At 45.5% G+C, this 27,954-nt stretch overlaps 1 protein-coding gene across 2 annotated transcripts in view; it reads left to right on the top strand.

Annotated features, from left to right (window-relative positions):
• The window catches only part of LOC134984323 (zinc finger protein 260-like), a 35,572-nt gene extending 10,235 nt beyond the window's left edge, over positions 1–25,337 (top strand). The window contains exon 2 of one of the 2 annotated variants that reach the window (XR_010191734.1): positions 24,182–25,337. Coding sequence is in view for 1 of the 2 variants with exons in the window: in XM_063949930.1 (XP_063806000.1) it covers positions 19,145–21,160 (2,016 nt within the window). In the remaining variant the exon portion in view is untranslated. Of the gene's footprint in view, positions 1–19,103; positions 22,069–24,181 lie in introns of those variants that run through there. The other variant, XM_063949930.1, reaches the window with a different exon arrangement.
• Positions 25,338–27,954: the final 2,617 nt, after the last annotated feature.

Raw genomic sequence — 27,954 nt, 5'->3', positions numbered from 1 at the left:
CGAGAAATTTCCGTACATCCATAATAATACCTTGGGCCCATTCTCCTAAACCAGAGAACCAATTTCGTGGGTTCAACCATGACACCCAACTGGTCAGCTCATTACCCACAGCAGCGAGAGTGAGATTGTGTTTCCTTCGGAACTCCCACTTTAATTGCAAAATGTCATCCATCTTTTGGTCTATGACCTCGGCCGGGTCCTCAGTGCTGTTTGTAATGTACGTGCAGCACTTTATTCCATATTGAGTTGCTAAGGTGACACAATACCCGCCTGTCACAGCTGTGAGATAATTGAGAATCATCCTATGCTGAACCAGTTCTGTTTTGTAGGCTTGTAACTCTCTCCCCGTATACCTGAACGTGTCGTCATACATTTCAGTGATATTGTCTAATAAATTTGCGAGCGCAGATATATACCTAAAGTTTATCACTCCCCTGGCGGTACGAGTGATATCCATCGCGAGGAGAAATTGAATCCTGGTGGATTCATGGATCAGATCAGAGGCATGATGCTCTGTCTTCTCTATCAGGTGCCTTTTAACGACGTGCTCGTAGTGAGTGTGAGTATAAGGAGCTTGGGCACCGCGGTGAATATCTTTCATTTTGGTATGGGATACAGTCATTACTTCAGGCAGTACTTTTCCAATATAACACAATCCTTCTGAGTTTGGGGCAAGCCACTTATACGCCTTCTTCCCGCATATGAAATATGCATCATCAGGGAGAACATATGGGACGGAGTGTGTCATAACCATGTTACAAATTTTCCATGTGAAATCTCCTAACCCTAATTCTCCCATCTGTTCAGTACACATATCTGGTTGTATGATATGTGCACAGTATCCTGGTGATACTTCTCCAACTCGCATGATCCTACTTCCTAGAGTGTACCTATACCGGAAATATTTTCCACTGTCGGCTATCTGGCGTATAAGCTCTGTGTCTATGGGCATTCGGTCGACTCTATGTGAAAATGTCATGGTTTGATTACTCCATGACACTTCCCAATTTCCCGGCTTTCGGGGATTGGAAATGTTAAAGCAAACTAAGGATCTATCCACATGATATTGGTGGAGCTTCAAACTAGGAGGGCTAGAGATATTAAACCTCTTGTCCACCGGCCTCCCACCGCTTAACTCAAGTACCTCACCTACAGTTAAAGGGAATGGTACTAGCCCTGATTTGCTATGACCTTGAGGTACTTGAGAGCATACCCAACAGTCTGTCTTATTTAACACTTTACCCACTAATGAGTGATAGTCACCCAATGGATGCCGGTCCATGTGGATATTAAAACTGGACTGACATTTCTTGATGCACCCATCCTCAACTATATTATCGCAATGCCTACAGATGCAGTTTTCTTCAGCTAACAATCCTTCACAATTCATTCTATTGTCAATGCTACCAGATCGTTTTCTGATACTCGCCTTTACTCTGATTATGTTGTTCTTGGAAATTTACGCCTCCATCCTGGTCATTAGAACCCATTCCAGATCCTTTCTCGACCTCCACGGTACTCTCACCGAAACAGACTGCTCTGGTCAACATCATGGTCAACAGGAAAATCAGGATCACAGTCTCTTGAGGCAAGTCCATCTTAGAGGAGTAAAAGGAGAAAAATAAGAAGGGGGAAGGGAAATAGGAGGGAGGAGGGAACTGGAGAAAATAACAAATGGGGAAAAGAAATCTGGCTCGACAAACGCCTCCGGTCTTATTATTCTCAGCGCTCAGGTGTCGTCTCAATCTTCCCTGAACAGACACTCTAGTGATACAACCTCTACCGTTTGTTCTTTATCACGGGACCTCTCTGGGTCAGCAACCTTTTTACAATGAGACGAATGGACCCAAGTCTCCCTCTCGGCAACCTTCAATGCAGTTGTGCTGGTCAATAAGACTTCATATGGTCCTTCCCATCTGTCAATAAGGCAACCTGAGCGTAGAAAATTCCGTATCATTACATAATCCCCAGGTTCAATGTCATGACAATTACTGTCTGGCTAATCAGGAATCACCAATTTTAGATTATCATTCTGATTCCTCAATTGCTTACTCATCTTAACCAAGTACTTTACGGTTACTTCATTGTTGCATTTCAAATCATCCTGGGGGTTAATCATAATGTGGGGTTGTCGGCCAAACAGAATTTCAAAAGGAGACAGATGAAGAGGGGACCTGGGAGTGGTTCTGATGCTGTATAATACGATTGGCAAAGCTTCAGGCCAAACAGTCCTGTTTCAGTCATTACCTTGCTCAATTTATTTTTAATAGTGCTGTTTACTCTTTCCACCTTCGCACTCGCCTGGGGGCGGTACGGAGTGTGCAGCTTACTATTAATTCCCATCAACTTACACATTGTTTGAAAGACTTCACCTGTAAAATGGGTACCCCTATCGCTTTCAATGATTCTGGGGATACCATATCTACACACAAATTCCTGCACAATTTTCTTTGCAGTAAACACAGCGGTATTTGTGGCCGCGGGAAATGCTTTGACCCAATTTGAGAACACATCAATACAGACCAAAACATACTTTAAATTTCTACAAGGTGGCAATTGTATGAAATCAATTTGTATTACCTGAAAAGGGCCATCTGTCGGAGGGATATGGGATGGCTCTGTCGGTATTGCCTTTCCGATATTCTTCCTCAAGCAGGTGAGACATGTCATCGCTCTTTTACCCGCATGGGAAGAAAATCCTGGGGTGCATCAATAAGCTTTTACCAACTTACACATTCCTTCTTTGCCTAGATGAGTCAGCCCATGTGCCGCTTCCGCTAGACTTGGAAGGTATGCTCTGGGTGCCACTGGCTTACCCTGTCCATCTGTCCAGAGTCCTGAGGACTCCTGGCCATATCCTTTTGACCTCCAAACTGCCTTCTCCTGTGGTGAACACAAATTTTGCATTTCATACAATTTCTGTGTGTTTACAGTATTAAATACCATCAGTTGTGTGGTGTCTGTCTGTATGGGGGTACTGGCTGCTGATTTAGCAGCTTCGTCTGCTCGGCTGTTACCAAGTGATACCGGGTCTTGGCTATATGTGTGAGCTTTACACTTGATAACAGCCACTCTGTCGGGTTCCTGTATCGCTGTTAGAAGTCTTTTGATGTGGGCTGCATGCGCTACGGGTGTGCCAGCTGCCGTCATGAAATTTCTGAGGCGCCATAGGGCCCCGAAATCATGGACTACTCCGAAGGCGTACCTAGAATCTGTGTAGATATTGGCTGACTTTCCCTTAGCCAATTCGCATGCTCTGTTTAGGGCAACCAGTTCAGCAACTTGCGCTGAGTGTGATGGGCCTAGCGGTTCTGCTTCTAAGGTACTTTGGTCATCTACGACTGCGTATCCAGTACACAAGTCTCCCGAGTCCGTCTGTCTGTGACAACTACCGTCAGTGTAGAAAGTAAAATCTACATCTTCCAGTGGGTTGTCACTGATGTCAGGCCTTGCCGTGAAATTTTGGGTCAAATATTCCATACAATCACGCGTGTCATCTCCTGTACTAAATCCTCCTTCACCATCACTCTCATCCTCCACCCTTTGTGGCTGTCCAGGCACACTTGGAAGATATGTTGCAGGATTTAGTGCACTGCATCTCTTTATAGTAATGTTTACCTGGGCCATTAATGCTAATTCCCATCTTATAAACCGTGCTGATGAGACGTGTCTGGTTTGGGCAGAATTCAGCAAGGCTGACACTGCATGTGGCGTATGAATTGTGAGGTTGTGTCCTAGCACTACATCTTCGCTTTTCGTAACTAGCAATGCTATTGCTGCAATGCTTCGCAAGCATGTGGGGAGGGATTGCGCTACCGTATCTAGCTGAGCGCTGTAGTAAGCTAACGGCCTGCTGGCATCACCGTGCTTCTGGGTTAAGACACCTGCTGCGCACCCAGCACTCTCTGTTCCGTACAGCTCAAAGGGTTTCCCATAGTCTGGCATACCTAATGCCTGTGCCTGCGTTAGGCACTGTTTATGTCTCTCAAATGTCATCTTGGATTCCTCTGTGTGCGAAATCCGATCAGGTGTGCTTGATGAGACCATCTCCTGCAAAGGTAAGGCTAGTATGGAAAAACCTGGGATCCAGTTACGGCAATACCCACACATTCCTAAAAACGTTCTAATCTGTTGCTGGGTTTGTGGCAGGGTTATGTCACGAATTGCTTGAATTCTATCAGCGGTGAGGTGTCTCAGTCCTTGTGTCAGACAGTGTCCCAAGTACTTCACTCTGGTCTGGCATAATTGTAACTTATCTTTGGAAACCTTGTGTCCTGTGTCTGAAAGATATATATACAAGTGCTGCGCTTGAAGTGAGCTAGGTTAATTGGTACTTAGTGAAAAAATAAGTATATAAATAGGTGTCTGCTCCAATCAATCAACAGCTCACACGGAACTTGCTGATAAACAAATTTAATAATACACACAAGATAAATAAAAAGACAATTGTAAAAACAAATGTTTAAAACTAGCTCAAGCACACTGATACATTTGCTGAATGGATCACTGAAATAAAAAGTTTGTAAATAGTGTCACTTCAATGTTGCCACAATAGACCTGATTGTGGTCTCTTTGTATCAATTGGAACTGATAAATGACAGTTAGTACAGCCTGTTGGAGAATGAATGTAAGAAACTCTTGTACCTCTAAGCTACTGGCGTCCCAGTGCAGAGGAGAAGCCGCTGATTATAATTACCCGTCCTGCGGGAAATGCAATGACGCGGCACAAGAGGTACCGGAGCAGCTACCGTGCGTCCGCCGTTGGCACTAGCAAAGTGCAGATGGTAGGATCTTGGCGAGCCGGTAGTGGTGCTGCAGTGATACGCTGGGCTGGCGTTCCGGTTAAAAGTTCTCCACAGCTGATTGAGCAGGTTCAAGAAGCACCACTGCGGGTGAAAGTGACTGGCAACACTCAGTGCGTCCGTGAGCAATACGAAGGAGTATGTCTGAAAGATGAAACAGGAGTTGTTTCGTATCTCTCAGGGACGTTTCCAGTGAATCTGAACACAGCAGTAAATCATCCACATACTGTATCAATATTGATCCACTCTCTGGTTGGAAAGACTGTAAACAATCATGCAGGGCCTGTGAGAAAATACTTGGACTGTCTATGAAACCTTGTGGTAAGCGAGTCCAGGTGTATTGAACTCCTCTGTATGTAAATGCGAATAAGTATTGACTGTCAGGGTTCAGAGGTACCAAGAAGAAGGCGGAGCAGAGGTCTATCACAGTGAAATATTTGGCAGTGGGAGGGATTTGCATAAGGATAACAGCTGGATTTGGCACTACAGGGAATTGACTCTCAACTATTTTGTTGACCCCTCTTAGATACTGCACTAATCTGTAACCCCTCCCCCACTCTTTTTAACAGGGAAGATGGGACTATTGGCCGTGCTGGACGTCCTTCCCAGAATGCCCTGTTGTAGCAAGCACTCTATTACAGGGTAAACTCCTAACTCCACCTCTGGCTTCAGAGGGTATTGTGGGATTTTTGGAGCTATCCTACCATCTTTTACTTGCACAACTACTGGGGCTACATTTGCCATTAATCCAGTGTCTTGTCCATCCTTGGTCCAAAGTGACTCCGGTATCTGGGAAGTCATTTCTTCTACCTTGGATGGAAACCTATTTACAATAACAGTGTGTGACATTAATCTTGTTGGGGAGTCTAGCATATCTTGCGCTTCCTGAGCGTGGTTTTCGGGTATGTCCAAGAACACGCCTTCAGGAGTACAATATATGACGCATCCCATTTTGCACAGTAAATCTCTCCCTAGGAGATTAGTCGGAGCCGATGCAGCCAGCAGAAAAGAATGCTTGGTATGCAAAGGCCCTATCGTAATCTCTGCTGGTTTGCTTAAAGCAGGCATGTCCAAACTGTGACCCTCCAGCTATTGTGAAACTACATATCCCAGCATGCCCTGACACAGTTTTGCTGTCAGAGAATGCTAAAGCTGTGTCAGCGCATGCTGGGATGTGTAGTTTCTCAACAGCTGAAGGGCCGCAGTTTGGACATGCCTGGCTTAAAGGATATTGTCGTACTACTCCTGTTACTCCCATGGCTGGAATTGTTTTACCAGTGGTTCTCATGCCCAAGGTCGAATTTTTTTGTATAATCTGTTTTTATTGTAACAATATAGACTTACAACAAGTTGTAAATATATCTGGGTATCAATCAATGGCAGAATGGTATGACAACATGAGCGTATACAGATCGATAATCGCATGTTCTGTATAGTTATAGTCCACATTAACATTTTGGTTTAAGAAAACCTAATAATGGATAGGTATGTAACAAGAAGAAGAAAAAGAAAAACAAAAAGAAGGAGAAAACATCAAAAGATTGGGGTGACTGAACCGAGTATGATAAGCAAAGGAGAGTAAGACATGTGCAGTGATTCAAGAGTTAGGCTTATTCATCCAAGACCCTATTACAAATTGAGTCAAAAGTCAGTTCCCGTCCTCTACTCTATTTTGTAGAGGAAATGTAAGTCGTATATGATTCGGATGTCTTGTAGTCTATCCAAGGCCACCATATAGCAGTAAATTCCGAACGCCTGTCCCCAGCGCTCATTAATACGTCTTCCATGTTCATGTAATAATCTAGTCTGGAGAACCAGGTATGCCTTGTGGGGGGGTTGACAGATTTCGACATTGTGGGGATCACTGCTCGTGCGGCATTGCCCAGGTGTCGTATTAACGATGACTTGTAGGTAGAGATTGGGGTAGTGGAATGATTTAGTAGCCAAAAGGCTGGGTCAGACGGGACGGAAGTATGTAGAATGGTGTTGGAGGTTGAGATTACATCATCCCAATAATTTTTAATAAGGGGACAGGTCCACCAGATGTGTAGCAGAGAACCTAGGTCCCTACGACATCTCCAGCAGGTAGGTGAAATGGATGGGGATATTACGTGTAAGAGAGTGGGGTGTCTGTACCATCTCATCAGGATCTTATATTGTGTTTCTCTAACTTGGATACAGATGGAGCTCTTATGTGTTTTAAGAAAGATAGAGTCCCATTCCTTATCCGAGAGTGAGATGTTTAGATCTCTCTCCCACTTTTGAATAAAATGGGGAGGCATCAGGGAGTCAGACGCACATAGGAGTTTGTACAGGGTGGAGACAGTGTGTACGGGATTCATAGGGGCCACACACATTTTTTCAAACGCGGTCAGCTCCCTTGATGCTTCACGGTATGCATTATTTGTATGTAGGAAGTGACGGATCTGTAGGAATTTCCAGAAATCTCTCTGTGGGATCTCCCATTTCTCTTGTATCTCCGAGAACTGTTTAACCCCAGATGGGTGGACCAACTGCCCCACTCTAAAGAGTCCCTCTAGCGCCCAGTTTTGATAATATCCTAGTGAGAGGCCCGGTGGGAAGGTCGGATTACTCAGAAAAGAGGTGAGGGGGCCAAAAACAGAAGAGATGCACTATCTTCGTCGTGTCCCCTTCCAAAAAGAAAGTGTAGGAGAAATGGTCGGGTGAGGGCGTAGTAATTTGGGCAAGGGCGGGAGCCATGGGAAGATTTCTGGGAACAGTTGCAAGCATGAACCTTCCAAGACCACCCATTGTTTAATCTCCCGGCTCCTGGTCCAATCCAAGACTCTGTTCAGGAGGATTGCTTGGTAGTAGATTTCAATATCTGGTAATAGAAAGCCCCCTTTCTGGGGAGGTCGAGTCAGGATTGACCTTTTGATTCTGGGTCTCTTACGACGCCATATAAATTGCTGGATCAAAGATCTCACGGTCCGGAACCAGGAGTCAGGGATCTGAATCGGTAAGGTCTGAAGGAGATAAAGCAGTTTGGGTAGCGTGTTCATCTTTACAACATTGATTCTACCAAGCCAAGAAAGATTATGATATTGCCATCTGCAATAGTCGTTTCTAATGGCTTGGAGAATGGGGTGGAAATTCAAGGACAATAGACGTGAGGAGTCGCTGGATAGCTGAACTCCCAGGTATGTAATGTGGGAGTCCCTCCACTGAAAAGGGAACGTAGCTTTCAAGCCAATTAGAACCGAATGGGGGGTTGAGATATGAAGGGCATAGGATTTGGATGTGTTGATTTTAAAACCTGATAGTGAGCTGAAAATGTCTAACTCGCTCATCAGGTTGGGGAGCGAGTGTGTGGGGTCTGTGACCGTCGTCAGCAGATCATCTGCAAATAGAGCAAGTTTATAATCTATATCCCCTACTTGTAGTCCCTTAATCTTGTCATTAGCCCTAATTGCTCTGGCCAGGGCTTCAATACAGAGGACAAAGATCAGGGGGGATAAGGGGCAGCCCTGTCTCGTTCCATTACTAATTAGAAAGTTATCAGAGAGAGTCCCGTTAACCCGTACTTTAGCTGATGGTTGTGTATACAAAGATAGTATTCTATGGAGGGCTCGTGGGCCCAACCTAATATGCTCCAGCACCGCTCTCATGAAATCCCAATTTACCCTGTCAAAGGCCTTTTCGGCATCTGTGGACAGTAGTACAGTAGATATCTTACTGCTGGAGGCTAAATGGATTAGATTGAGGAGTTTAGTCGTGTTATCCTTCGCTTCCCGACCGGGTACGAAACCCACTTGGTCGTTGTGGATGAACGACGGGAGAAATTAATTCAGTCTAAGAGCCATTAGTTTCGCGAAGAATTTGAGGTCTATATTAAGCAAGGAGATTGGCCTGTAGCTGGAGCATACTGAGGGGTCCTTTCCTTGTTTAGGGATCACCGTAATATGGGCCTCAAGTGATTGTCTAGAGAAGTGGGTCTCGGCGGATATGGAGTTAAAGGCCCGCAGTTATTTGGGAGCCAGCATTTCTTTAAACATCTTATAGTAGGTGGCTGTGAAGCCATCTGGGCCCGGGCTTTTACGTAGGGGAGCGATAGAGATAACGTGGTCCACCTCGGCCAAAGTAAAAGGTGCTTCTAAAGATTTCTGGGCAGACTTTGATAGTTGAGGAAATGCTACATCGGCTAGATATTTCCTGGCTCTTAACATATTGGAGAGAGGGTCATGGGCCTGGGAAGGGTTACCCAGGTTATATAGAGTATTATAATAGCTTTTAAAGCATGCTGCTATCTCCGGGTATTTAAAGCATGTGGAGCCCGTGTTGTTTTTCATTGATGGGATGAAGGAGGCCAATCTCTGGGTTCTAAGTGCCTGGGCTAAGAGCCTGCCTGGTTTATTCCCCCACTTATAATATTTACTATTACATCTACGCAGGGAGGCTTGGGTTTTGTTATTGAGGGTTGTTCGGAGTTGTGCTCGGGCCGCAGACAGCTCCATCAAGTCCGATGGGGTCAGGGAGGATTTGTGGCGGGTTTCTAAGGTGTGAATTTTGTGTAGTAATGTAGTGATCAAGGCCTGGCTGTTTTTCTTCACAAACGAACCTAGTTGGATCAGTTTACCCCGTATAACACATTTGTGGGCTTCCCAAATCGTAATTTCGGATACTTCTCCTGTGTCATTGAAATCAAAGTAGTCGGACAGTGCCTTATCCAATTCTGATTTACAATATGCATCATATAGGAGCGATTCATTAAGGCGCCAGGTCCAAGGACCGAGGGCACGAGATGGGGCCGATAGGGACAAGGATACTGGGGCATGGTCCGACCACGTGATGGAGCCAATAGAGGCATCTACGATTAGGGGGAGGTGTCTATGGCTTAAGAACATGTAGTCAAGGCGTGAGTAAACCTGATGTGGGTGTGAGAAAAAAGAGAAATCTCTGTCAGTGGGATGTGTGACCCGCCAGGTATCAGCAAATTGAAGTTCGTGGAAGATCTTCCTGACCTGTCTATGCTTGTGTTCAGAAAATCTAGGGGCTGGGGGAGAGGTGTCGATGGAGGGGTCCATGGACCAGTTGAGGTCGCCTCCCAAAACCACTATGCCCATCGCTAGGGCTTCAAGCCGGGGAAGAAAGGATTGAAAAAAGGGGATTTGTCCTTGATTTGGAGCGTAAAGGAATATGAGGGTGTATGCCTGGGAAAATATATTACATTGGACTACCAGTAACCTCCCTGGGACATTAGATACCTGGAGGGCCTTGGAAAAAATTATAGCGACTCCCTTAGATTTACCTTCAGGGTTGTTGGAGTAGAAAGCCAGGGGATATTTTGGATTTACCAAGGAGGGGCCTCGAGCAGAGATCTTAAAATGTGTCTCCTGGATTAGAGCCACATCCACTCCGTCGGATCGTAGTGTCCGAAGTAAATGGGATCTTTTCTCGGGGGTGTTAAGACCCTTTGCATTAATCGAGGTGAGTTTGATTACCCCTGGAAGAGACATCACATTGTATCATAGCACAATGAAGCGTAGCACTCGGACAGTTCACCAAAAGAAATAGAAAAACAATGAGAAGAAGAAGAGTGATGAAAAGAGCAAGTTACAAATAATAGAAACATCGTAAACATAATAACATCCGCAATGGGGAAGCAGGTAGGTATATTAACCAGCATCCCCATGGGGCACAATGGCCGTATGCGGGATCGGGGTAAGGGAGTCACCGTTACAGGCACTTATTTTTAGCTTAAATATTGTAATAGTGCAATTCTAACTTAATAAAATTTATAATGACTAATAATATTAATCGGTAGAAACAAGTAACTATCTTCTGCCAATGTCCCATCGCTGAATTCCGGGACTGAAAATGAAACTGGGGGGGCAGGAAGGAAAGGGGGACACAGTAAAACGAGGTCAAATTGGCCCTAGGCCACGTATAACGTGTCTCACCCGGTATCTCACAGTCAGGATATTCAGTCCACCTAGAGAAAACAGTAGGGATCATTCAGCAGGGTAATGGAAATCAATTTCTTCAGGTGGGGGGATGATCCTGGCGTGCAGGAAGTGGTTTTGAGGGTTTCTTTTGAGGACTGCCGACCACTTGACATGACTCTTCCCCTCTCGAAGGCTGTGGTGGTTGTAGATCCGGGAGGGTAAAGTCCCAGTCCGGGACCTTTAAGGGTGGGAGACCGAGTCCTGAGCAGAAAGTGGGAAGGTCGGATGTGGTGTGGAGTGAATATATCTTGCCTGAGGAGGATACCTGTAAGCTGAAAGGGAAACCCCATCTGTATTTCAGCTGTCGCTTACGGAGTTCCTCCGTCAGGGGGCGAAGAATCTTCCTTTGTTGCAGGGTATGCCAGGAGAGATCTTGAAAGACGGAGATAGGGTCACCGTTGTGTTTCAAGTCGTCAATATGTCGCGCTTTATTCATGATTTCTTCCTTTTGGGAATAGTAATGCAGACGACATATGACATCTCGGGGTCGATCTGAGGGAAGCCCCCTTGGTTTTAGAGCGCGATGGGCTCTGTCAAATGTTATGGCGGCAGCTGGATCTTTGCCCAGAATTGTGTTAAAGATTGTCGTCAAAGCATCCACTATGCCCGTCTGGGGGACCTCCTCTGGAATGCCTCTCACCCGAATATTGTTCCTCCTCCCTCTGTTATCCAAATCCAGTACGTGGGATCGTAGCGATCTGATCTCATCTGATTGGGATTTGATAACGTCTGTTAAGGACCCCAGGTAGTTATCAGTGGAGGCTCTGTGTTCTTCCAGCGAGTCTACTCTATCAGAAAGCTGGGAGATATCTTGTTTGATTGATGCCAGCTCTTTTCGTATGGTATCTTGGCTATCCTTCTTAGTTGGGAGTGTTTTCATAAATTGCAGGATATCTTGAAGAGCGGTGTCGCTGTGGGTGTGTGAGGTGGGCTGCTCCATCATTAACGGGGAGGCAGAGGAAGAAGAGTGACAGGAAGACGGGCTGGAGGGAGAGAGGTTTCCGGATAGCCTTGCAGGTGTAGATTGTAGGAACGATCTCATTCCCGGTTGGGTCGCGGTCTCTTTAGGTTGTGCGGTGTTGCCCTTCTTTTTCCCGGATCTAACCATATAAATGAGTGGATGAATACTTGATTGCAGAAGATATCATGAGTATAGATTTAGCATTGTTTGGTACGCTGTGAAGTGCCTATAGCATGATGACTCCCAATGGAATGGCACTAGCACGTCATTAATTGGTGATCGTTGTTATGGTAGCAGGCACATAGTGGGCTTCAGATCCCGCTTCTTCGGTAATGTGGAGGTAGATATAAGGCACCTGCATTGCCGGCTCCCAGGGAGCGACCCACTTCCTTTGAAGATTCTATCAGGGAAGTATAAAGGGATCTAAATGACATATGTATAACTCTGTATATGGATAGGCCATTAGAGGGTGCTCCAGCTCAAGATATGGATCTCAAAGGATACTGCCACTGAAATTTAGGCCCTAAGCCCCCTGATCTCAATAAGTATAATATCAGAACTGTAGATGTTAGGCCTGCCACAAGTGGAGAGGGGTCTTATGGCCGTGGAAGGTGATTGAAGGCGAGTATTTTGGGGCCCGCCGTGTCCACGTTCCGGTCCCGGAACTCACGGCCGGGCTTCCTCCAAACTTCAGTCCCCGGCCTACGGATACGGGGAGTGGAGGCCACGGGTGTCAGGCTCGAGCTAAGTGCCTCTCCGACGGGGATACAGTGGGCGGGAGAGGTGCAGTGAATGCCGCCGGGGGACGAGGGACTGGCAGGCTAATTAAAAACCTACCAGCCGTCGCCCTCGTCTGGCCCGCGGGTGTCCTGGACCTCCGTCACCGCCGCCGCGCCTCGATAGCGAGAATCAGAGGGGCCTGTGTCTTCACGTCCCGCGGTCTCCCTCTTCTCTTGCCGCTGTCTCTCGCTGTGGGCAAGTGCAGGCTCCGTCTCCGGCTCTCCAAGTAGGGGTGTATCACTCGGCCGAGTGTCGGAACTGCTCCGGGGGGGGGATCTCTACTTTAGTCCCCGGCTTCACAGGGAGTGATAGACCGCAACCTGCATGTAGCAGTAGGGTATGAATGGGCGCTGGGGTAAGTGGAGGGTGTGTGGATGGTGACAGTCCCACCGGGGCTTCTGCCTCGGGTATCAGGGTGAGGCCTCCTGGAGTGGTGCAATCTAAAGCTGAGGGGAGAGCTCTAGCGTCTGTGGGACGTGGGGGGAGTGAGTGCTGCCAGCCGTCTGTGAGGCCGCCGGGCGGTCCGTGCAGCAGAGCGCACAGTGCTGCGCTGCAGGGCCGCGGATGTAACAGCGGGATGGGGGGAGCGAGTGCTGCCAGCCGTCTGTGAGGCCGCCGGGCGGTCCGTGTAGCAGAGTGCACAGTGCTGCGCTGCAGGGCCGCGGATGTAACAGCTGGGTCGCGGGGGTCACGGCCGTCGAGGACCGTCACTTCGGTCACAGTCCGAGCTCCGTGCGTGGAGCGGACTTACCCTCGGATGCCGGACCCGTCTTCCACTCCTCGGCCGAGGCTTGGCATGGGAACCGCCGGGCGCCCTCACGTAGCGGAGGTCCACTTCTGGATGGAGCGATCCGGGCTCCCCTTCAACTCTAGGCCCCGGCTTCCGTCCGGGGAGAAGTCCGCAGTCCGCAGAAGTGCTTAAAAGCACTTCCCGACTCCGCGGGACTCCCCAGGTTGTGGTAGTGGGGTAAAGGGGTCTGCTGGGTTGCCTCTTGGCTGTATATGGGATAGGTAGAGGGGTTATAAAGGCTTTAATCTTGTGTTCACCAGAGGAGCTGAGGTGAAACACAGCCACCTTCCCTGCTAGCCAAACCACGCCCCCCCAAGGTCGAATTTATCACTGACTTGGCCGCCCCCGTATCTACAAGGAAATTTAGTGACCTACCAGCTACATCAATTGTGACCTCGGGTTCACTTCCAAGGCTCGCAATCAATTTCACTGGCTGCAGATTACAGTCACGTGCATGATGTCCCTCTTTATGACAGTAATAACAAGTTACCACATTTGACTTACCCACAGGGGTCTGAGATTTATACTGAGGTGGCCTTGTGGTCAGGGCCTGTATACTTACGGCCATTAACTTATCACTCTGCAACTCCCTGTGTCTGGTGATATTCCGATCATGATCAATAGCGGCCTCTCTCAAAGTAGCCACCGACAAACCTCGCCAACATGGTTGGGTGGTCTGTACCCTAGTCTTCAATACCTCTTTTAAACCGTCCATTAACACAGATACTGCTACTTCTCTATGATTCACATTGGTTTTGATATCTTCTATCCCTGTATACTTAGCCATGTCCTGCAGTGCCCGATGGAAATACTCAGCAGTTTCTCCCTCTTTCTGTTTAATGGAGAAAATCTTGTTCCATTTGACAACAGCCGGGAAATACTCTCCTAACTTTGAATTGATTCTCTTTACGTTATCTTGATTGTACGCATCCGTAAGGGGTACTTCTTCGTCTAATTTATAGTCTGCAATAAATTTCACTGCGTCGACATTGGGGGGGTAAACATGCCCTCAGCAATGTCCGCCAATCTTTGTTAGTGGGCTCTGCAGAATTACCTAGCTCTCTAATGTATCTCTGGCTTGCCACCAGATCTTTCCTAGGATCAGGGAATTCAGACATCATTGATCTTAATTATGTTCGGGAAAAGGGGCAGTGCATGGCGATGTTCCTGACTGGAGTGGCTCCTGAAGTGTCAGTTTTCCCATTTGGCACTGCAATTACCCTGACAGGATTAAGTTCAATAACGTCCTTCTGAGTAGATTCTACAGCATGTGGTGTAATGGTTTCAGCATAATGTACAGTGCCGTACTTACCGGTTGATACGACCTCACCTGTCCCTCCGCTAGGGGCTTTTGATACTACTCTTACGGGTTGGGCTGTGCCCACTGTCGTTTCTGCTGTGGTGGCTGCTAGAGAGAGTGCCGATATTGTTGTGGGTTCGTCCTCTTGGTCACAATCCTGGGGAAAGTTTAAAACGGGGTACAGCTTGCACAAATTAGTATTAGCATCAACAATCTTAGTTACATTATTCTTAACATCTATACATTTACTAAGTGCATGTTTATCAATCACCAGTGTGCCACTCTCTGTAACCACCTCCTCTCCAGTCATGTATGGTGGTGGGGGAGCAGTAGCTATCAGTTTTATGATAGGGTTAGATCCAGCCGCTTGAGCCAATCCTCTCTGTATTTAACCCTCCTGTTGCCATAGCTGTAAATAGTCATAATGCCTGAACCGTCTCTTTGCAGATTTAATGAGACATATCCTTCTCCTTAGATTTTGCAACACCTCTGGGCTAAAACTGCCTACCCGTGGGAACTTTTCCCCATCGTGCACAGTCATTCTTTCCCATTTATCGCACAAAACCTCTGTGTGTGAACCGTATTTCTCACACATGATATACCTTGCCGACCCTATTGGTCGGTTTACTAACTCAACCTGGACCAGGGTTGATCGCCCCCTACCTGAACAACTGGCCCCCATCTTTGCAGGTGTTGCTTTCGCTACCTCTGACCTTCAAATCAGGGTCTTCAGCTAACCCTTACAAAAACCAAGATGTCCGGTAGGCCATCGGTAAAAGTTTATCGAGTACCTTCACTCACTCGCCCACGTCGACCAATACGCCCACACGCTGCCCTAGCGCTGGCGTACTCAACCCAGGGCCCCTGCGATCTGAACCTCTATTTACTGGAACATGTGGGGGTGATCCGCAGAGCACTTACCCATCCCAGTAACTATTGGTTGTTAGAGAATTCCCGAGTGACCAGCGAATCTCCCTTAAAATAAAAAAAATTACACAAATCACGTTAGAATGTACAAATAGCGTTTATGATCCCACTAGTATACGCAAATGGTACTGGGTCAAGTTACTAACTAATGCACACAATTACATGCGGTACAATCGTACTGCACACAAGCAACTAATCTTATGTGCAGAACGACCAACGGAATCGAAAATTGTCGCTGCAAATTCCTTCAGCCGGAGCTTAATGGCCTATATGGGTACCGCACCAACCCTTCCTGGTGTTCTGCTTCTTGACTCTATCTATAGCGGACTTCCTAGTCTGCTGTACCTGGACCTCCTGGTCTGTGCTACAGTAAACCTCCTGGTCTGCTATACTCTAATGCTCTTCTTTTTAATATGTTTAACAAGGGATGCCTCCCAAGCCACCGTGCTGTCACTCTCACGTATGTACCTCACGAGAACTCGATTTCCTGTGGTTCCACCCAAAAATGAGAAAATACTATTATCGCGTTGCCTCCGTATCGCCTACTTAAAACAATACTATCGTGTGATTTGTATCATGTGGGCGTACCTAGACGCTCCGTTGCGTAATATACGCTCAGTGCGTCGGCCCTTGCATCGCGTACGCTAGTCCCACCCTTTGTTAGGGACAAGTGTACGCAAGCCAGGTATATCCACAGAAATACAACTAACGTTTATATCAATGTAAATGATCTTTAACTGTAATCATCTACCTAACACCACACAGATCTTTCCTTGTATCTTTAGGCAAAGCCGTGTGCGTGTTTTACAATTTACTCCTTAACGTATTATTTTTACTTTTAACTTACCAATAGCAACCAATCTTTCTCAGCACGTTATCAATTATAAATGGCAAACAGGAGAGTGAGGCGTGAAACTACCCAATTGAAAAGAAATACAGATGTGTGCGTGCGTGTGTGTGTGCGTACGCAAAACAGAAATAAACAGTTTTAATAGATAATAGCGTAATGTTCTTACCTTCCCGTTCCGGATTCCACCCCAGCACTCCTACAGCGTAGCGTAACAGACGCTTATCTAGTCAGCACCACTGTATCCCTCACCACCAATACGGATATGAAAGGATACTGCTTTCCCGCCCTTTGCTGACAGATAAAGTCTGTTTGCACTAGTGTGGATATGTGGAGGACGGACGAGCTCCCAATTGATAATGCTGATTTATTACCTTATAACTTTCACTATATGTAGGTAAGAGACTCAGTACGCAATTGGCGTATGGGGTACCGTAAGGGTACGCACTTAGCGTAGCAGACGCTCAGCCGTGATCGAGACGCACAAGCGGCACGCTCGCTCACAGCCTTACGCTTGGTATCGAACACGCTATAGGCGGCTGACTACCGTAATGCTACGCTACTAGCGTAGCGGACGCTGTGTCCGCGAGGGGAACACGAGTGGCGCAGACGCTCACGGGATGACACTCAGTAAACCTTGTATGCAACACACTACGATTGAGTTTGTATTGTAAACCTTACTACTGAAATACTGCAGCGATATAACGCTGCTTAACCTTGTTAGTGTAAATGCTGTTTGAGCGATTGAGACGCTCTGAATACCCTCTGCAATGTAATAAACACACAATACCTTGCTAGGGCTCCAAAACCTTTACTAACAGGATTTAGTTATATAAAAAGAGGAAGTACAATTGACAGTTCATACACTACAGGCTAACATCAATATCTAACAGAATAACTACACATAAATACACAATAGCGGCACAATCGCAAACAATAACATACAATGAGAGAGCGAGAGAGAGATCGTGGCACAATTACAGTCAGAGATTAAAGGCCCATATACACTTGACGATGCACACGTCGTTAATGACTTCCCTTGAACTTCCCTTGAACGGCTGAGCAAACGACATGAGCATACACACTACCAACGACCAAAGACCATAGACCATTCATCGTTGAAGCATCTAAGCTGAACAGTTTATTAAAATAATGATCTGGGAACAGGACTGGTGAACATTGGCTTGGTCGTTCACACCATACACATTCAACGACGTCTCTGGTCGGTAACGGCCATAGTGGAAATTGAGCATACATGCTCCACAGATAAGCGAGGGTCGTTAACGTTCCGCGGGGCCACGCATCGGTGGTCGTCGGATGCATACACACTTGACGATATAATGAGCGACGTCGTTGATGAGGGCTGAAATGAACAACATTGTTCATTTTATCGTCAAGTGTGTATGGGTCTTAAGAATGGTCACAGAGAGTACTTACACACTGGGGAATGATTCGCTGCACAGTCCTGGTTACCAGCTCTGGGTTAGTCAATTATGAAAACCGTTGTGGAGAGAAGCCTGAGCTGGGCCAGGCTGGCTGATTTTATATACACTGCTTACAGTACACTACAAAGGGACCTATAATCTCATTGTTCATTGGACACAGGAATGTCTCCTCGCATTATAACAAAAGGTCATAGGTTGGTTTAAACAGGTGGGCTGTGACTATATCAAACTGCTCAGGTGGGAGCGATTAATCTTTACCTAACCAGCACCGGATTGTTCCTAATAAAATGTTCTTCAGTTAGGGTCTGAGCGGTGGTTCCTGGTACCTATCTGACCCTTTGTATCATGTAAAGAGGAATTCCTCTGTCCAGGGACCAGCTACAATAAACAAAGTTACAGTTATTATTAAGGGGAACATTATCTATAAAACATACTATTTGGATTTATTATTTAACAATTGAGTCACCCGCTAGACGCACACAAACTCTACCGTAAATGCACATACCACGCGCCCGAGCGCACGTCCGTGGAGGCGCCGGCACGCAACTGTGAATATGCGCACGCACGGGAGAAAATGTGTACGTGCAGCGGGCAAGCGCATGGGGTGAATATATGGCAACGTGTAGCATGATATTTTTCCGACTTCGACACACTGATTTAGCTTACATACTTTACCGTACTTAATAAAGGTTATATGTTATTTATTAGTGCGCAAACAGGACAGCACTTTCTCTTTGCTGTTTTATTATTGCAAAGCCCAAGTCACCTCTAGTAATCCCACATGAGCGTCCATGTCACCTCTAGTAATCCCACATGAGCGTCCGTGTCACCTCTAGTAATCCCACATGAGCGTCCGTGTCACCTCTAGTAATCCCACATGAGCGTCCGTGTCACCTCTAGTAATCCCACATGAGCGTCCGTGTCACCTCTAGTAATCCCAGATGAGCGTCCATGTCACCTCTAGTATTCCCACATGAGCGTCCATGTCACCTCTAGTAATCCCACATGAGCGTCCATGTCACCTCTAGTCATCTCACACAAGCGTCCATGTCACCTCTAGTCATCCCACACAAGCGTCCGTGTCACCTCAAGTAATCCCACACAAGCGCCTGTGTCACCTCTAGTAATCCCACATGATCAAGCTCCAGTCTAAGCATCCCAACTTTTTTGTTTTTTAATGATTACAGGTAATAAAAAATTCAGTTATAGAATTTTATATTGTAACCTGTAACACCCTGGGTCTTGTCTTCTCATTTTATATTTCCATAATGTATTTTACTTCCAGCAGATGGACACACAAGCAGGAATATCTCAGAAGGACATCTAATGTTATCCCCGGATTGTGATATAAAAGATAATGACAGTAGACAGGATTCTCCAGGAGATAACACCATTACCCCAATTATACATCCAGCTCTATCAGCTGATCCCTCTGATCCTGGGAAATGTTCTCCTGATCACTCTGATATTGGTGCAGTTACAGCTCCTACAGTAGATACAGAGTTTCCCTGTTCTATAGATGCCAAATGTTTTACACAGAATACAAAGCGTATTACCCATCAGCCAGCTAAGGCAGGTGAGAGGCCATTTCCATGTTCTGAGTGTGGGAAATGTTTTACACAAAAATCCGCTCTTGTTACACATCAGAGAAGTCACACAGGTGAGAAGCCATTTTCCTGTTCTGAGTGTAGGAAATGTTTTCCACGGAAATCAGATCTTGTTACACATCAGAGAAGTCACACAGGTGAGAAGCCATATTCCTGTTCTGAGTGTGGGAAGTGTTTTGCACAGACATCAGCTTTTATTACACATCAGAGAAGTCACACAGGTGAGAAGCCATATACTTGTGCTGAGTGTAGGAAATGTTTTCCACGGAAATCAGATCTTGTTACACATCAGAGAAGTCACACAGGTGAGAAGCCGTATTCCTGTTTTGAGTGTAGGAAATGTTTTGCATATAAATCAAGTCTTGTTACACATCAGAGAAGTCACACAGGTGAGAAGCCATTTTCCTGTTCTGAGTGCGGGAAATGTTTTACATATAAATCACATCTTATTTCACATCAGAGAAGTCACACAGGTGAGAAGCCACATTCCTGTTCTGAGTGCGGGAAATGTTTTAAACAGAAATCAGCTCTTGTTACACATCAGAAAAGTCACACAGGTAAGAAGCCGTATTCCTGTTCTGAGTGTGGGAAATGTTTTGCATTGAAATCAATTCTTGTTATACATCAGAGAAGTCACAGAGGTGAGAAGCCATATTCCTGTTCTCAGTGTGGGAAATGTTTTGCATCGAAATCATATCTTGTTACACATCAGAAAAGTCACACAGGTGAGAAGCCATATTCCTGTTCTCAGTGTGGGAAATGTTTTTCATATAAACCAAATCTTGTTACTCATCAGAGGAGTCACACAGGTGAGAAGCCATTATCCTGTTCTGAGTGTGGGAAATGCTTTACATATAAATCACATCTTGTTACACATCAGAGAAGTCACACAGGTGAGAAGCCATATTCCTGTTCTGAGTGTGGGAAATGTTTTGCATCGAAATCATATCTTGTTACACATCAGAAAAGTCACACAGGTGAGAAGCCATATTCCTGTTCTGAGTGTGGGAAATATTTTGCATATAAATCATATCTTGTTACACATCAGAGAAGTCACACAGGTGAGAAGCCGTATTCCTGTTCTGAGTGTGGGAAATGCTTTACATATAAATCACATCTTGTTACACATCAGAGAAGTCACACAGGTGAGAAGCCATATTCCTGCTCTGAGTGTGGGAAATGTTTTGCACAGACATCAGCATTTGTTACACATCAGAGAAGTCACACAGGTGAGAAGCCATATACCTGTGCTGTGTGTAGGAAATGTTTTTCACGGAAATCAGATCTTGTTACACATCAGAGAAGGCACACAGGTGAGAAGCCATATTCCTGTTCTGAGTGTGGGAAATATTTTGCATATAAATCATATCTTGTTACACATCAGAGAAGTCACACAGGTGAGAAGCCGTATTCCTGTTCTGAGTGTGGGAAATGTTTTACATATAAATCACATCTTGTTACACATCAGAGAAGTCACACAGGTGAGAAGCCATATTCCTGCTCTGAGTGTGGGAAATGTTTTGCACAGACATCAGCATTTGTTACACATCAGAGAAGTCACACAGGTGAGAAGCCATATACCTGTGCTGTGTGTAGGAAATGTTTTTCACGGAAATCAGATCTCGTTACACATCAGAGAAGTCACACAGGTGAGAAGCCGTATTCCTGTTTTGAGTGTGGGAAATGTTTTACACAGAAATCAGCTCTTGTTAGACATCAGAGAAGACACAGGTGAGAAGCCGTACTTCTGTTCTGAGTGTGGGAAATGTTTTGCATGGAAATCAGATCTTGTTAAACATCAGCAATTTCACAAGTGAGAATCCATTTTCATGCTGAGAGATAAATAAATCTGCTCTTGTTGAACGTATTAGACATTACCCAAGTACGGAACCATTTAAATCTTCTGGAGTATAATTATCACTGTCGTGCAATGTTCCTCAAGGGTCAATCCTATCTCCTATGCTTTATAAAATATACATGCTACCACTGGGTGATGTAATCAGACGTCATGGCCTGGTCTACCACTGCTATGCTGATGACCTGCTTTTTGCTCCATGTACTGAGAACCTAATACCAATCCTAAATGGTACTAGAAGCAGCTTCTGCCTCCTTACTGCCCTGCTTGCTTGCTTCTACAGATGAAGGACTGTTACCAGCAGTACCAAGAATCTCCTGTAATTCATTTAAGGGTTGAACTTTTAGTTTTGCAGCCCTGACCATGGAACTCAGTGCCTTGCACAGTCCAAGAGGCCTCCACTCTAGAGACCTTCACAAGCAGACTGATGACTGTTACTCACGCTTTTCATTAATGTACCTCTATTTACTTCCTAAATAATACATCCCAAATGCTTAGGTCTTTTTTCTGCTGTTTATTTTGTATCTTGTGCTTTGTATAAATGTGAATGTCTAATGCCAGTTTCTACAATCTGTATTGCTGCACGACAATATGGCGGCCATTGGAACGTGTTTTCACTTCTAGTTTGCCTAACTTGTTGCAGACACTCATCTTGATAAGGAGTGCTGAGTGTTTTCTGATACAAGATCCTATCTATATATACCCTGTACATTACCATGTGCATTAGAGTCACCCGGGTTCCATCTGCGGTGGTTTGTTGTATGTTACATCTATATGGTGCGGATACTCCTCTGTATGATTTCATAATAAAAGCTTTTGTTTGCATCTAATTATTGCATCATAGCTTTTATTTCTCTTACGTCCTAGAGGATGCTGGGGACTCCGTAAGGACCATGGGGTATAGACGTGCTCCGCAGGAGATATGGGCACTCTAAAGATCTTTTAGTATGGGTGTGCACTGGCTCCTCCCTCTATGCCCCTCCAGACCTCAGTTAGATCCTGTGCACAGAGGAGAATGGGTGCACTACAGGGAGCTCTACTGAGTTTCTCTGATAAAATAATTTTGTTAGGTTTTTTATTTTCAGGGAGTCGTGCTGGCAACAGGCTCCCTGCATCGTGGGACTGAGGGGAGAGAGAAGCAGACCTACTTAAATGAAAGGCCCTGCTTCTTAGGCTACTGGACACCATTAGCTCCAGAGGGATCGGAATGCAGGTCTCCCCCTGCCGTTCGTCTCAGAGCCGCGCCGCCGTCCTCTTTGCAGTGCCGGAAGATAGAAGCCGGGTGAGTATAAGAAAAAAAGAAGATGTCTCAGGCTGCAGAATACTTCTGATCTTCACTGAGGTAAGCATTGCTCCCACATGTTACACACACGGCCGGCACTGATTGGTGCAGGGCGCAGGAGGGGCGCCCTGGACAGCAATATATACTTTTTTTTGGCATATTAGACACATATAGGCTGCGGAGTCGGTGAATATGTTTATCCCCCGCCATTAATTGTAAATTTGAGTGGACCGAAGCCTGCCACTAGAGGGGGCGGAGCTTGGTCGCACAGCACTAACCAGCGCCATTTTCTCCACGGTGTGCTGAAGAGAAGCTGTCTCCCCGGACTCTCTCCTGCAGAACGGTGACACAGGGCTGAAATAGAGGGGGGCACATTTTGGCGCAGTGAGTGTATTACACGGTTGACATAATATAAAAGCGCTATATCTGGGAATTGTTTCCCGTGTCAGTTGGCGCTGGGTGTGTGCTGGCATATTCTCTCTCTGTCTCTCCAAAGGGCCTTGTTGGGGACCTGTCCTCTTATAGATAGATCCGTGTGTGTGTGAGAGTGTCGGTACGCGTGTGTCGACATGTCTGAAGCGGGAGGCTCATCCAAGGAGGAGGTGGAGCAGATGATTGTGGTGTCTCCGTCGGCAATGCCGACACATGATTGGTATGATATGTGGAATATTTTAAATGCTAATGTGACCTTATTACATAAGAGAATGGACAAAGTTGAGTCCAAGGAAACAGCAGGGAGTCAATCCGTGGATTTGGCTGAGTCACAGGGCCCGTCAGGGTCTCAAAAGCGTCCATTATCACAAATAGTAGACACTGATACCGACATGGATTCTGATTCCAGTGTCGACAATGATGAGGCAAGGTTACACCCTAAGGTGACCAAGAGTATTCATTATATGATTGTGGCAATAAAAGATGTTTTGCATATTACAGATGACCCCTCTGTTCCTGACACAAGGGTACACATGTTTAAGGGGAAGAAACCTGAGGTAACGTTTCCTCCATCTCATGAACTGAATGAATTATTTGAAAAAGCTTGGGAAACTCCAGACAAAAGGATCCTTATGGCGTATCCTTTCCCTGCAAAGGACAGGGTACGTTGAGAATCCTTGCCCAGGGTGGACAAGGCATTAACGCGTCTGTCTAGGAAAGTGGTGCTACCGTCTCCAGACACCGCGGCCCTTAAGGATCCTGCTGATCGTAGACAGGAGACTACCTTAAAATCTATTTATGCACATACAGGGGCTTTACTCACGCAGGCAATAGCATCGGCATGGGTCTGTAGCGCTGTTGCAGCATGGACAGATATCTTGTTGGCTGACATGGATACCCTGGACAAGGATACTGTTGTCCTGACTTTCGGCCACATTAAGAACGCAGTCTTGCATATGAGAGACGCTCAAAGAGACGTGGGGCTGCTTGGTTCCAGGGCCAACGCCATGGCAATTTCGGCAAGGCGAGCTCTGTGGACCCGCCAATGGTCGGGTGATGCCGACTCAAAAAAGCATATGGAGGTTTTACCTTGCAAGGGTGAGGTTTTGTTTGGGGATGGTCTAGTGGACCTGGTTTCCACAGCTACCGTGGGTAAATCTAAATTTTTGCCTTTTGTTCCCCCACAGCACAAGAAAACCCCACAATATCAGATGCAGTCCATTCGGCCGCAGTTTGGACATGCCTGTTCTAGAGGGTCGCATGTTCGGCGTTCAAGACTGGGTTCTGGTGACCACGGACGCGAGCCTCCGAGGATGGGGAGCAGTCACAAAAGGAAGAAATTTTCAGGGGATATGGTCAAGCCAGGAGGCTTGTCTACACATCAACAATGTTTGTGGTCCCGAAGCCGGATTGTTTGGTGAGACCAATTTTGAATCTAAAGTCACTAAACCTATACTTGAAAAAGTTCAAATTCAAGATGGAATCACTCCGGACAGTGATATCCAGTCTGGAAGCAGGGATTTTATGGTGTCGCTGGACGTGAAGGATGCCTACCTTCATGTCCCCATATTTCCTCTTTATCAATGTAACCCTGATTTAGGGTTTAAACAACACTTATACTGAGGTAGTTATAATATGGTGACTAAAATGGAGTATAAGCATATATATTATTCATATAAAAGTTAATGGATGTTGTAATACTGTATGCATGTTTTGAGGTAAATAATACAGTTCACATATATGTAATTGTATGTACATTGATGTAAATGTAGTGGTGAATACAATTAAGGCTTATTTTATGGTTTCACAGTGTATCTAAAGGGTTAATGTCCTTGTGCTCCTAACTGTCAATCACCTAGTGGGGTGATTGCCAGTGGGCGGGGCATCACCTCAGAGTGGGTCATGTGACTACTAGAGAGGGGTGGAGAGGTGCTGTGAGTATAGCTGAGGGAGAGACTGCATATCCCTTGGTGAGAGGACATAGTTTTTTGCTGCTCCGGCCGTCGCTCGCATTAGAGCTGAGCGGTATACATTGCGGCGGCCGGAGGGGGCTTAGTGTGTGTAGCCAGAACAGGGCTTCCTTACTGTAAAGGTGGTGACAGCAGCATTGAGACTCAGCACTGTTCATAGAACCCGGCATCAGCGCTAGTCAACTCACCCAGCAGTTTTGGAAGGGCACATCTATGACTAGGGAGACAGAGAGGGTTCCTTCCTACCTATTACCGGCACAGACTCTGACAGCCACAACAAAGAAGCCAGGACCAGCAGCAGAGGCTCCATTCTGTGTGGCTGTCAGTGTAAGGGAGGAGTCGGGGGAGTGTCTGCAGGAGGCGGAGACTGAGCAGCAGCAGAGGCTCCATTCTGTGTGGCTGTCAGTGTAAGGGAGGAGTCGGGGGAGGGTCTGCAGGAGGCGGAGACTGAGCAGCAGCAGAGGCTCCATTCTGTGTGGCTGTCAGTGTAAGGGAGGAGTCGGGGGAGCATCCTGCAGCAGCATCACTAGATGGTAGAAGTGTGAGTGTATAATCCAGCCATTTATATTACCCCTACACTAAGCACAGCAAGCCATAGGTGACTATGGTACATAGTCAATTTCATATTGGGACTAAGGACTCCAGGGCTAGGCCGCAATAATAGCTATTAAGCAGGAGGATAGTAATGGGTCACAGTAGTCAGAGTGACCTATAATTACAGTTCCATGTATGGCTTAATCATAGTGCTAAAGAGAAGGTAGAAAGCACTGGGTATATATATGTAACAGGAGGAGTGGAGTGAAACTTGAACTGTTTAACGCTTCATAAATAGTTTTAAAGCTCCCCCATATATCAGCATCACATCAGTCAAAGGAGAGCCAGAGACATTGTTCCGCAGCGCTAAATAGAAAGTAACACCCTAAAGCTGCCACCTAATGTGTGTATTTATGCCCCTGAATTAGCAGAATTAGAGTCAAGGACATTAAAGGTAGCCATACTACAGTGACATTGGATGGATGTTAAAGCCTCTTAGCCACAAATGATTAGAATATCATCCCGATTCAAGGACTAGCTTGTGGCACTTTAATACAACTGTGTTATATGTATATTCGTGAACCCGTAAGAAGGACTGACACGTAAGAGACTATTCGTTTTAAAGTTAAAGGATTTGAGCTCGCTGTGACTATGATAAGAGAAACCATCTCTTGCGGATATATTTAATATAGACTCATCCTAAGAGACAACAATAATTTGAGGCATACAGGAATCGAAAAGCTATATATGCTCTGAAATATAGAAAGCATCAGCTACTTCAAATGGACACAAGGACGCAGCATAACAAAGGTTTATCATACCAGCTTCTTAGGAGTTTAGTTTAATACTGGACAACTACTGTTACATTTTTACTGAGGAAAGGATACAGATTCCTTGGTAATCAACTGTTGATGTTACTATCTATGAGCTAAATAGATACTTTCTGTTATCTGCCAAGGAGGAACTATAAGTAACCTTATAGGAGAAAGTAATCGCTACCATAAGTAGACTGAGCCAAACATCTTTCTCATTAACTGAAGGGAGAACTGATAGTTGATACTAAAACATAGTGTCAGACATTCTGTATTAACTGCTGTTATTTTTAGGAAGTTTATGGGCCCTTATATTGCACTATCATATTAAGAGTACCCGGGTCACTCTAGCACCTAAGGGTGTCTTGAAAAGAAAAAGGATTTGTTGTATTGCATGCAGGTACTGTGTATAGGCCTAATTGACAGGGGGTTAGCATGTATTAATGACTTAAAGGGGAATGTGTAATTGATGAAATGTTAATGTATATTTAATCCATTTGGTACTGGTCATTAAAGTGTTATACTTTCCATGTGTGTCTGGTCCCTCTGGAAGTTGATCTGAAGATCCTGGAAGAAAGAGACTGGTATATTAGATAATATATCTATGATATAAGGGAATCATCCCCTAAGGATAGAGATCAGGCTTACTCAAGCAAGCCTTAACGGTAGTTAAATACTACACATAGCTTGCGTGGAGGCACAGCTATTAGGTAACCATCCCTTAATAGAATACATAGACAGCTCTCGTTCAAGGTATTGAGGGTAGGGTTACAAGTACATATATAAATTGATAACTGACTACATCACAAAGATCTGCACATTGAATAAAACAATATTGTTGGTAATAAAAGGTGTTCTCCTGTGACTGAGCATATCATGTGTAACCCTGTAACACAGCACAGTTCTCTAAGGCATGCATATCCAATTCTACACATTTGTATCACTTCTGTGACAGTATTGTTATTGAGAAGGGATATTCCCTGTAACAATGTATACACTATGAAACCCTGTCACAGAGCGAGGTATACATTATATTATCCCAGGGTTAGTGCATAGATAATATCCAGCTTTCTGCCTGTTTCATTCCAAAGGCCTGCTAAGTTGTCCTAACATGCATCTACACAATACTATTGCCAATCACTGAGTGACGCCTGATATAAATATAAATCAGTCAGATAACGAGTAGTAACCAGTGACTAGTAATGACGTGTGTATGCAATGAATCCACAAATCAGGAGAACCACCTTTCTGTATCTCCAGCTCCCGCTACAGAAATATAACATCTGAAGAATGAATGAGGCTGGGGAGAGAGTAGCAGCCTGTAATAATGATAATATATGCTGTTATATAAACAGTGCTATAACCATTCTTCTGATAGAGATCCTTCCTCTGATAGATATAAAGAAGCTCTGGTGTATATAGGCTGAATCCCCCTTCTACATTTATCCCATGTGCCGTGGGGCAGTGACTGGGAACAATGAGAGCAGGGAAAGCACCAGCACCAGAGCAGAAGGAAAGAGAAAGTGCAGCAGCTTCTGCTGTCCCCGGGATCAGTCGCTCCTGATAATGTCTATTTATCATAAAAGAATTAGGGAGTCTCCGTTGTAATGATATTCAGCATATACAATTTATTATCAAATAAGA

This window comes from Pseudophryne corroboree (genome assembly GCF_028390025.1).
Source record: "Pseudophryne corroboree isolate aPseCor3 chromosome 3 unlocalized genomic scaffold, aPseCor3.hap2 SUPER_3_unloc_49, whole genome shotgun sequence".
NCBI lineage: Eukaryota > Metazoa > Chordata > Amphibia > Anura > Myobatrachidae > Pseudophryne > Pseudophryne corroboree.
Note: the sequence above shows the minus strand (reverse complement) of the source record. Positions and strands in the feature narration are given on the sequence as shown.